At 34.8% G+C, this 11,243-nt stretch overlaps 1 protein-coding gene across 5 annotated transcripts; it reads right to left on the bottom strand.

Annotated features, from left to right (window-relative positions):
* Nucleotides 1-122: 122 nt before the first annotated feature.
* On the bottom strand, nucleotides 123-9,364 carry LOC114880403 (fatty-acid amide hydrolase 2-A-like). Of its 5 annotated transcripts, none has more exons than XM_029196383.2 (11): nucleotides 8,822-9,252; nucleotides 5,222-5,604; nucleotides 4,137-4,316; nucleotides 3,853-4,072; nucleotides 2,239-2,456; nucleotides 2,021-2,132; nucleotides 1,647-1,942; nucleotides 1,487-1,582; nucleotides 1,256-1,423; nucleotides 999-1,181; nucleotides 123-914 (listed from the first exon to the last, which is right to left on the bottom strand). In XM_029196383.2, exons 2-11 carry the CDS (start codon nucleotides 5,279-5,281, stop codon nucleotides 807-809), a joined length of 1,641 nt encoding a protein of 546 aa, XP_029052216.1. In that variant the 5' UTR covers nucleotides 5,282-5,604; nucleotides 8,822-9,252; the 3' UTR covers nucleotides 123-806. The 5 variants fall into 5 exon arrangements, with proteins under 5 accessions (XP_029052216.1, XP_029052215.1, XP_029052219.1 ...); XM_029196382.2 differs by lacking the exon at nucleotides 8,822-9,252 and adding an exon at nucleotides 5,821-5,957; XM_029196386.2 differs by lacking the exons at nucleotides 5,222-5,604; nucleotides 8,822-9,252 and adding an exon at nucleotides 9,267-9,364.
* Between the last annotated feature and the right edge of the window lie 1,879 nt (nucleotides 9,365-11,243).

Genomic DNA, 11,243 nt, shown 5'->3' with positions numbered 1-11,243 from the left:
ATGATCCGCATATAAATTACGGCCTTGAAACATTGAAATAATTTGACTGAATAAAACAGGAAAAATGGAATACAGCTTTTTACTGAATCCATTTCAGGGGGGAAAACAATTGAAGTGTCAGATTTTATTTTAACAATTAACTTTATTCGCTTTTATAAAGGACGATACCATTATTCTGTACAAAAAACAAACAATATTATAACAAAATAATTTCGTTGATTTTAAGTTTAATTTACACTATTGTCTTTCTGAAGCGCTCTTAGAATTTTTATAATACATCATTTTATCAACTTCCAAGTGTATCAATATTTCATATTGTCTAACACTAAATATGATTATTTAATCCTCATTATTTTATATAGTTCTGCGAATGCTCATAGAGCACTTTACAGTAAAAAAAACAAGTACTTACCATACTTCTTGTAACGAGTACAAAAGATCAGTTTTTTCTCGCGATGCACCTGGTGCATACTACGCTAATGAACCGATGATGCACCCCATTCGTCTTACGCTAACCAACTAATGGCACACCACGTGCGTCACTTAAGATCGACAATACATTAAGTACAAGACTATAATATATTATAGAACGAAATGTCTATGTGCTATAATAAATAGAAAATCAAGATATACATATAATTAAAAAGAAAAACAACAAGTCGTTACTAAAAGAAATGAAAATGAGTACATGATAGGTACTATATAAAAATGTTCATGACTGGGTTCGGTATGTTGCGAATGATACGAAATATTGTCAGGTCACGTGAAAATGTTACTGGAAGTCTTGTTTTATGATTAAGGAAGGGTTAAATTGATACTTCGGTAGTGGGTGGTTCTTGCCATCCGCCAAAGGCTTTCTCAATTCTTTGAGCCACGGCAATCGTTAAGTGGTCGTTACCTGCATTGGCGACAATCTATGGAAAATAATTATTATAAATATTTACGTAAATAATCAGCCCGCGATATCGCGTGAGCGAAAGTCGACATGAATCACTTACTTGAAGACCAATAGGTAAACCTTTACTGTTTAATCCCATTGGACACTGAGTCACTGGTAGTCCCAATACATTATAAATCATCATGTAAGTGAAATTAGCGACCTTAGGGTATGATTGATGATGATAGTGAGCTGGGGTGACGTATGTAGGATAAATCAAAACCCCATTGTCACCTAGGAGATCCTATAATTTCAACAATTTTCTCATAAGTTTTCCTTTTCCTTCTAATACTACACACATCAGGTATCTGACTTTACCTCAAATTGTTTCTTCAGTGCCATCTTCTTATCGACCATTTTACTGCGATAACTATTTGGGAATTTACTACTCACCCACTTTAACAATCCATAAGTGATCAGTGGTAACGAGTGGGATGATGCAAAGAAAAAGCATTTCAATAATTCGAGTAGAATCTTGCTCGTACCCTGTCCAATTGAAATGGTAATTAGCTGAGAATGAACATGTTCGGAGTAGAAAAATATATTTACCACAGCTTTGACTTCCTCCGTTATCCCGTCCACCTCCATTTCCAGTAACAGGTGCGTTGCTATATCGAACGCGAATTTCATATCGTTCAACTGTGCCTGAAATTTTATACATTATTCTAATTTTTCTTAAAAAAAAAAAGCCGTGTATTTACAAACAAACCTTCTGCACTGTAATCCCGCACGACATCTCAAGATGCTTCCTTAGACTCTGAATCGCTCCTTTCATTTCTTTGTCTATAGAATTCGTTATTCCACAGCAGTCTTCCAAATAAAAGAACTTCATGTCTTTTAGCGATACCTTCTGATCAAAACGGTTTCGTGCTTCTTCCGATTGAGATATGATTTTCATCATAAGAGAAAGATCCTCCGCGTATCTAACCATCGTTCCGATGGTAAAGTAATAAGGCCAGTTTCTGTCGTTCGAATCTGGCTTATGACCCTTGCAAGAGACCAAGCCTACGAATAGGACCATTTAAAAGAAGAAAACAAATTTATCGTATTATTGAAAAAATTCCTTAGAAATGAAAAGCTTACAAGCTGTAGGTTTGTGCCCAAAAATTCCGCAAAACATAGCCGGAAGTCTTGCCGAGCCTGCGATGTCCGACGAAAGGCTCAGAATGGATGCACCAGAGCCTAAAAGTGCAGCCTGAAAATGAGATTCTATAATCAATTTTCCTTATCGTATGAAAAGAACATAAAATTACAAGGATCATTGAATTTTCGATGAAAATGTTGAAAGGGAGGATACAGACCTCACCACCGGAAGAACCACCAGCTACTTTAGTAGTATCGTAAGGGTTCCAAGTCGGACCGGTCACTTTGTTGTTGCTCTCCCAGAAAAGGCACAGTTCAGGTGTATTGCTAACGAGAAGAATAATGGCACCTGCTTCGCGTACCATTTTCACCACAGTCGCATCCTGGCTCGCTTTGTCTGGTATCTTCTTTTTCACTCCAACCGAGTATGACATCCCTGATAAATGTCAAAATGATTTTCAAACGACGTGTACCTTTTTTCTCAACATATATGGATCTAAGCCTACCATGCTCGGTACTGTACGTAATTATCTCCCACGTCGAATCGTGTGAAGATGTCATTACGATCAGCAGTTGATAAAGTAGATATACATATTCATTGCACATCGAAAGATATTTTAATTAACATTTCAAATCATCAATTTGAAGTGATAAATGTCATTAACGTATTCCAGTTAAATTTTAATATCAATTCTAATTAAAGTCGCAAAATGCAAATTAAAAATTGTAAGTTAACAATGAACTTTGGACTAAAGTATTAGAAACTTGAAAAGCCATTAAAGAAGAATTTTTCTTTACCTCTTAACGAGCAATGATTAGTGTTGCTAATGGTGCTGATAAAGGAAACGATTAATAATGACACAGATACGTTAAAGAGAAAAAACGATACAAACACTAATATGAATATTATTGAACGATTAGAGAGCGTCGAATGAAACGTCACGTGTAAATTCGTCAATGTCCATTCAGTGAATGTTAGGGACTTCCGGTCGAAATCAGTACTGAATCTTTTAAAGTACTGAAATATATAAACGAATCTGTCGGCATATTACATGCGAATAAATTAAAATCCAAAAGATTGAGGCAGGTTTAAAAACAAAAAAATGGGTACTTTTGTAATTCTAAATTTTTATAATTTGGAAAATTAATCGTAGGCACAATTGCGGGGAAAAAATAAAATACAAAACCGCGGGAATTTATTACTATGCTTTCTCATAATAGTATCTTCTTCTTTTTTTTTTCTTTTATCAAACTATCTACTGTCATTCTATTCTGGTAGAAATGGGTCAACGACTCTGCCGCTTAGAACGTTTGTTCTTGTTGCCATTTCAAAGAGACCGTACACTCAATAACTACGCGGAGACAGGTATTTTTGTAATATATTTACAACGATTGCCACGGATCTTGAACCCATTCGAAGCAATGTCGAATGCAAAACCGGTTTCAGTTTACAGGATTCGGGTCTTACTCTTACACCGTGCGTAGGAGAGACTTCGTAATGAAATATTTTGCATATTCCTTTCTTTATTACTCGATCGAGCCAGTTCGAATAATAAATCGATTAACAATTTGCTCCTTTTTTTCAAATAATCCTTCGCTTTTCTTTCGAACAACGAAAGGAAAGGAAAAATTAGTCTGATCAGTTCCGGTCAGACCGGAAGTGGCAATAAAAAAAAAACAATTTTTCGACCATTCGTTGAGATTTTGATCCACTAAACACAATGGCGCAAGAATTTTTTAAAAACTATAGCCTTCTTCTCAAAATTTTCAATCTTAGATACGGGTTGGCTAATAAACTAACGGATTGATAATTTCGTTAGAGTTAAACAAACCTTGCACCGCGATGCTCTCTTTGACGGTCATGGGAACACCGAGAAGTGGCATTTCTCGAGCCAGTTCCTCTTCACTTTTTCTGCTCGACAATAAAAATTCATCGACTTTTCTTGCTTCTTGTATCGCTGCATCGAATCGCGAAACCACGATCGCGTTTAGAATCGGATTCACGTCTTTGCATCTCTTTACGTAAGCTCTGACCACTTCTTCGCTGCTAATCTGCAGGGGAAAAAGCTCGTATATCGATAAATCATTCAAGTTCGATTTGATATGAAATATCTACCTTTCTATTGCGAATCCTTCTCGCAATCTCCGTGGCTGAGAGCAATAGAACGTGACTGTTGATCGGTGGTAATCGTTTCCGTTTCTTGAGACATTGCAACATCAGAAACGGTGTAACCAGACAGTATAGCAAAAACAACAGGAACTTGAGGATCTTTTGAACGATCAGTATCACCGTGTCCTGTGAAATAGATATCGTAGAATGAACATTTCATACGATTGACAGGTTTCGCGTTTGAAGGTTTACAGGAAACATTTGAAACCGGCAGTTTTGCGACATAGACTATAAAAACTTTTAGAAAAAGAAGTTCAACACTGTTTATACGAAGAAATAGAATGTACAACTTTTCTGTTCGTAAATCATAATCACTAGTAAAATTAATTGATAATTATCAATGATCAAAGATCGGTGTTGATTTACTGGGAAGGTTAATTGAAAGGTTAATTATAATTAAAAGTGATTAAAGTTCATTTCACCGTTCGCTGATAACAATGAGTTTATTTACTTTATTATTTACTTCCTTTTTTTTTAATTTCAAAGAAACTTGCTACTCCGAGTAATATTATTCCTCATAATACAGACGTTGAAGTCTCTCGAGATGGAAAAGTTCGTTTCGATTTGTGTTTTTCACGCCTGACCGTGAATTCCTTCTATTTATTATAATAATTCGCACCGCAATTAGCATGATTACGATACATCTCGTTGACGGATTTGGTGTCGCGGTAACGAAAATAACCCATGATCAAAGTGCAGAGAAATAAATTTTGTCTTTTTAAACAATGGGTCAGAAAGATACTTTGTATCTTTTAAAGGGCATTGAACGTGAAAGGGAACGCAACCGAGCGGTTTTTACTTAATTGACTTGTCCCGTATTTGCGTTGACCGCGTTCACGATTCCTTTAAAGTCTCCACCAGTTGTATTCAGTCGTTAGCGAGTCATTGACACTTAAGCACAGCTGCTGGTAAATGATTTTTTTTTTTCATTTCACAGTACAGTTCGCGTTTTAATAGTGAATTTCTTTTTTAAACTGCGATATTTCAAATTAAATAAATAAAAGAATTTTTCATATTTTTTCATTACTCACCCAACGATGAACCATGATTTTCGTGTACACTAATGGTAAAGCGCATAATAAGAGCTCCATGATCGATTAATTAACAATATTTAGTTGATTATGTTTAATGGAAGTTTTCAATAGGTATTATTCCTCTTCAATTTCGTCGTTTCTTCTTGCAAGTTCTTAAACTTTTCGCTTGAAAATAACAACGACGAATCGCACTTACGTCATTGAATTTCGTTAGGCATTAACACTGTTATTGTTGAACATTTTGTTAAGATTAAAGAGGACTATGGTACTCTTCGTTCTTATCCTCTTTGTCCGTCTTATCAACGCGTGTTTCGTTATCGTTGGCAAACGCATGCAAGGCTTTCATTAATTTTCTTTTCCTTTTCCGTCGTTAGTGTTATCTGGGCAGAATGTTTTCATACGTTAATTTGTTTAGTCCTTTGCAAAAAGCTTTAATCAATAACTATTATCTATTATCAGAAATTTTTAGTAATTCTATTATTTTCTTTGTAGCAAAATTTCACAATCATTATCTTGAATTTACAGAATCCAATCACGATTCCAATTTCAATTTTAAACGTTCTCCTCTACTATATTTAGTATATCATTCTGTCAACCTTTTCTTTCCCGAATACTACGTTCGTGTTAAATGAACTCGGATAAACTTAATTGGAAAAAAATAATCGGTATGATATCTCGTTCGAGTCGTACATCATTTCAGTAGTCGCGGCGCGGACTAACCCGGCTCGACACGCCTGCAGCATACTTAAATGAAAAATTATAATGGTGGGGCGTTTTGTAAAACCCTCGACGACCTTCTCGAACGGGTAAAAGAGAACTAACATTCGAAAACTGGTAATCACCGTCCAGTCAATCGACTAGAGTAACATGTTGAAAGTCGACTGCACCGTTCGATGCAGTTGATGACGCACCATGTGCGTCATATGCCATATGCAATTCGATGAAATGTTATAAGTTTAAGGATACAAGAATTGCATTATCAGTAATAATGATCACAGTCAGAAGCTGAATAGATTAGTCTTAAAATGATTTTTATAATTCGAAAATAAAATATCAGTAAAGGAAAAAGAAATTATTGGCATTGCTTGTTTTTGCATTAAATTTAATCGACAGACCTTTAAATTGACCTTCGTCCAAGAACATCGAGGGAGGGGGATGAAAATTTCGACTCTTGTATGGTAATTGTAATTAACGGAACTCGCGCTGATATTTTTTTTTTTTTTTCTTCTATACTCATCGTCAATCAACTCTGACGAACGACAGAAGTGACTTTGATGGCTCGCATCATCGCCACCTGAACTTTGATTGAACGTCTTAAGAACTAGCGATTGTTCGGTAATGTTTTTGAACAGAATTCTTTTTTCGAGGAGTGGATACTCATCGAGGATGTTTCGTTATTTTCCATACAATTTATTGATTTCCTGCTTCGGAGTTGTAAAAACGCAATTCAATTTTTTTCCTCTCTTCTTGGAATACTCGTTTACCCTTTTGAAGAACAGTTGAAATATTTTTCTTTAATTTATTCTTCTGCTTCGATAACATTCTTTCTTGATCCTCTTCCGGGAAGAAAAAATCAAGATTTTATTTAATCTTCGAGCAGAGTTTCTCTGTCTTGTCGTGGATCGATAGGAATTCTAAGGTGAAAGCATTTGAAAATTCGAATGGATCGGAAAGTGCGTTTCAAATAGATTTTCATCGGGTCTAGGTCGACGACGAACAACAGTTGCACCATCCTAGAGTATCGAAGGACGAACAGTGTGGAACGAAGAGTTTTTCTTGGCGAACGATGGTGTTGCAAGTCTGCAAATATGTGGACGATCGTTCGTCACTTTTAAAACAACCTGCACGAACCATTTACAGAATGTATTGAAATATTCTTGTATCAAATGACTCACTGATACATTGCCCTATCAGGTGATATCGGTCATCGAAATATAGAAATAATTTCAAAAAAATTGTGATTACACTTTATCGCAGTTTTCAAGCTTTTCGATGAATTTTTTCGTTAAATCTTCCAATAATTGAGAGTTCTTACTGCGTAGCAATTAGTTATGTGATCCACGTACACTCGTGAAGTGTTTAACAACGTATCGCATGAATTATACAAATGGCATTGAAAGGAACTTGCAATTCGAAGAACTTGCAATTAGAATGAATGGAGAATAGAGGCAAGATAAAGAAATGAAGAAAAAAAATTTCAATAGGCTCTCCATGATCTTCTCAGGTTAATAGTTATCCATGACATTGAGAATAATGCAATTACAGATCATAAAAAAAAGCATTGCATTTTGATTGCATAAAAGTGAATCGGGTAATTTTCTTTCTTTACCTCAATATCATGATGTTTTGTTATGTCATAAAAAACGTGGTAGCATAGATGTTGTAGTAGTGTCTGTTAATATAAAAAATATGCTAACAAATTTCACAAATATCACACAAATCATTTTAATTGCAGACAAATCTGCTGTGTTTACAATAATGAATATCAGTGTACAATGTGTCCTCTTATTAATATGCCCAGTTTGTAAAAAATAATGTCCAGGCATTGATGCATTATTCAAATTCCATATGTTTGTCACGCATAAATTGTTAAAGTATTTATTAAAAAATTCTCGCGGAGATCAATTAATTAGGTAATTTGTTTTCTTCAATTAGCCTGAAATTTAACAATTCATGCAAATGGAATACGATATTTTAGAGGAGGTATGTAAAAGATTTTAATTGATATTAATTTAAATGGTAACTGGTTTAAACGTCATAACGAAGTAAATGAAAATATGGAAATTACATCGATGGAATTCACATGATCTTTCTTTTTATAACAGTAAAATATTTGTATAAATGCTGAAAATAAAAATTGAACAGGTTCTAGGATTATTTAAAATTGTTGCGATAAATCTTCAGGCAACTTCTATTTATGAACACGTTCATGCTACGGTGATTTTTTAAACTGTTAAAAAAAGAATCTCATGTTTGCAATGAATTGGTGACATTTCATGAAATTTGGGTATTCAGATTCTTTAAATTATCATAAATAAATGATACGATCATTGTTTGACATTCAATGGCATTGAACAGAAGTTTTGTTGTACAGGAAACATGGCAAATCATCGAAACGACTATGTTGTTCTTACTTTCAAACTCGATGTTGCAATTGTTACGAAGACTTGCTTGCTTATGTGCGAAATTTCAGTTTACAGGGTTTCGTGTCGTAATTGTACGATAATATATTGTGAACATGTGATTTTGTGAATCACAAAATAATGGCATTTGTAACTTCGCGAAATCGTGAATTAGTATTGGCCTAATTTTCAGATCACGAAGCGATTGTATGTGATTTTGTGAATGACAACGCGATACCAATTAATTTTCGAATCACACCGCACTCTTATTTCAAACGTCACGCATCACAACGCGGTATACCGGCCCACTTTTTAAATCTTTACATCGCAACGTCGTGTTATTTCAACTTATAAATCATTTACAAACTTATATTTTCATTTAAATTCAAAGTGGGTTATCAAACGAGTTTGTTAATGAATTACTCTTTTCCTCCCCAAAAAAGACTTCAATTTCAATTTCCAAAACTTTACGTACCATGATTCTTATTTAACCAACTTCGATCCCTTGTGTTTAATCTTCGACTTCTTCAACATCTACTGATCCGTATTCTTTCAACCGGGCTCCCTCTTTTCTCGTTCGAACAGAGGAAACGATTGTATCTCACAAAAATTCTACCGTTTGATTTGTCACGTGACGAGAAGTCCCGAAAAACTAAATCTCCTGTTAGCCGCGGCAACTTTCTCGGCAACCGAAATCATCATCTGGGCCAACGAATCGTTCTGACGCTTTCTCGAGTCTCTTCCGACAAAACTTACTTCTCCCTCCCTTTTCCCATAACTTTTGCCGTATATTTTTCGTTTATCTTACATTTTGTCGCGTGAAATCTCGCGTGGAATGAGGACAGACTCTGAATTTGCTCTTTTTTTCTTTTAATTTAGAACGTAAACGATCGTTATCGGTTGTTCGCGGTTGTGATTACCATTGAAAAAGGGAACTTGGTTCCACGTGGGGTACCGGCAACAGAAGCGACGAAACGGGATGTCGCGATGACCGGATACGATGAACGGTAACTCCGAGACTAATTCCTCACCACCTTCAACGCTTGAGTATAAAATGAAAACGTTCTTCTGATCGTTGGATAGAGTGGGGTAGATCGATCCATGTTCGAAATCATTTGATTCTTACAATCCATAATAACGTGTTACGAACAAAAAAATACTCATTATGAGAGTATGTCATTAATGAGATTCTAATAATGAGTTCGTAATAATACGAACTGATTAAACGATAATGCAATCGCTCATTACTAGGATAATAGGTATGTAATCAATACGTTGATCATCGCAATGATGTGCAATTATTAATTACAAGTATCCAGGACTTGATTCATTTTCTAAATTAATAGCGTTTGTAAAGTTGATTACTCGAAGTAAGAAAAAAATTCGAATTGAAGAAATTGTGATACTTGAAAAATTTCCTTTCCCAAAATAATCTCGTCGAGATAAATGTTAAAAATAATTTAATCATTCAGCTAATCGAACACTCTCTTCTCTGTGTATGAGAAAAAATATTCTTATACTCCTATGATGTTTCTCAATGGTGGTTTTTGGTCCTTTTTTATGGGAGATTTTAAGATAAGACTAACGAAGATTCATTGCCGTGCCGAAAGTTTCGGAGGAAATGAAAACACGGAACCGGCCTGTTTATTCGCGTGCCAGCCGAATCGAATTTCGCAAGAAAATTGGATAAATTATTTTACAATTTTGTTTTTTATCAATTGGAGAAGATTACGAGAGGACTTTGGCACGAACAAAGATACACCTCTATTCAGAGGTTGAAAAAAGAATAAAAGTAACGTGAAATGAAATAACAGGAGATGTAATCATTGTTTGAGAAGCAATCATTTATCCAAGGCAACAACAATTTTTCTAATAGATTTTGATGAGACATTCTTAATAGAGATGCAGTAGTTTACTCGATTGCTGTTATTTTAAGAAACAAGAATTTTTTACTTTCTTGCCTTCTTTGATACCAATTTTGTACAAATTGTTTTAACCAATTAATTTTGGCCAACATTTTCTTTTGCACTTCGGTTCGATGAATTGAAACACGTTTGTAGAACCTTGAAACAGAAATAAAGTAGGGAGAAATAGTCGAATGAATAGGAATTAGTGCAAATTAGCAACATTTCCAGTTACCCTTACGTGCTTCTTCGATTTACCGAAGCAATTAACGCACCACCGCGGCTGTCTCATTGTCACCCTTTGAAATTTACATTTGAACAGTTTCTCTGACGAGATTTCTAGCCGGTTGCTTCGTTAAACCATCGTCGTCGAGAGGGTTTTTACACGTGGAACTTTCTGTTTCTCGGTAAGCGTAACGCTGAAAATTGCATAGGTACTTACTAATGTTTCGCAAAACCATTTATTAGAGATTAGGAAGGATATTGCGAATAAATATTGCACCATCTTTCGTTCAAACGGAATTGAAATTGTCGAGAATTGCTTTTACCAGCCTTAGGAAAATTTTTTCTTCGGATGGGCCATGTCCAGAGAATATTAGAATTTTTGAATTACTAGAATTTTGGAACCTTAGAATTTTAAAACTGTGAAGGGGCCAATCCCTATTTCGAAGGAGGCCAATTCTTCCTTCTTTCGTCAACCCCTAGCCATGGTAATTCATCAATTTAATTATTTTTTTATGATCATCGAAAAAAAAAAATGAAAATTTTTAGGTCAGTTTCAAAAAGAATAAAAACACAATATTGTTTCCTGGTTATGCGTGAGCTTTCGTTTATTTGAGAAAAATATTATTTACATTGCACAGATATATCACTAGTATCATTAGAAACGAATGGACAATCGATCTTTTCGAAAGCTCCTTACATCAAAGTCCTTTTTTCAAAAAAAAAAAAAAAAAAAAAAAAATCGAACCTAGAGTGTGAACTTCAAGATTT

This window comes from Osmia bicornis, chromosome 2, assembly GCF_907164935.1.
Source record: "Osmia bicornis bicornis chromosome 2, iOsmBic2.1, whole genome shotgun sequence".
NCBI classification, from domain to species: Eukaryota; Metazoa; Arthropoda; class Insecta; order Hymenoptera; family Megachilidae; genus Osmia; species Osmia bicornis.
Note: the sequence above shows the minus strand (reverse complement) of the source record. Positions and strands in the feature narration are given on the sequence as shown.

Excerpts from the sequence above, each read along its gene's own strand:
- LOC114880403 (XM_029196383.2), bottom strand. The coding sequence starts at position 5,281 with ATGGAGCTCTTATTATGCGCTTTACCATTAGTGTACACGAAAATCATG. Across the intron at positions 1,424-1,486 it reads CGGAGGAAGTCAAAGCTGTG|GGTACGAGCAAGATTCTACT; the intron begins GTAAATATATTT and ends TCAATTGGACAG. Across the intron at positions 915-998 it reads GTTTACCTATTGGTCTTCAA|ATTGTCGCCAATGCAGGTAA; the intron begins GTAAGTGATTCA and ends TATTTTCCATAG.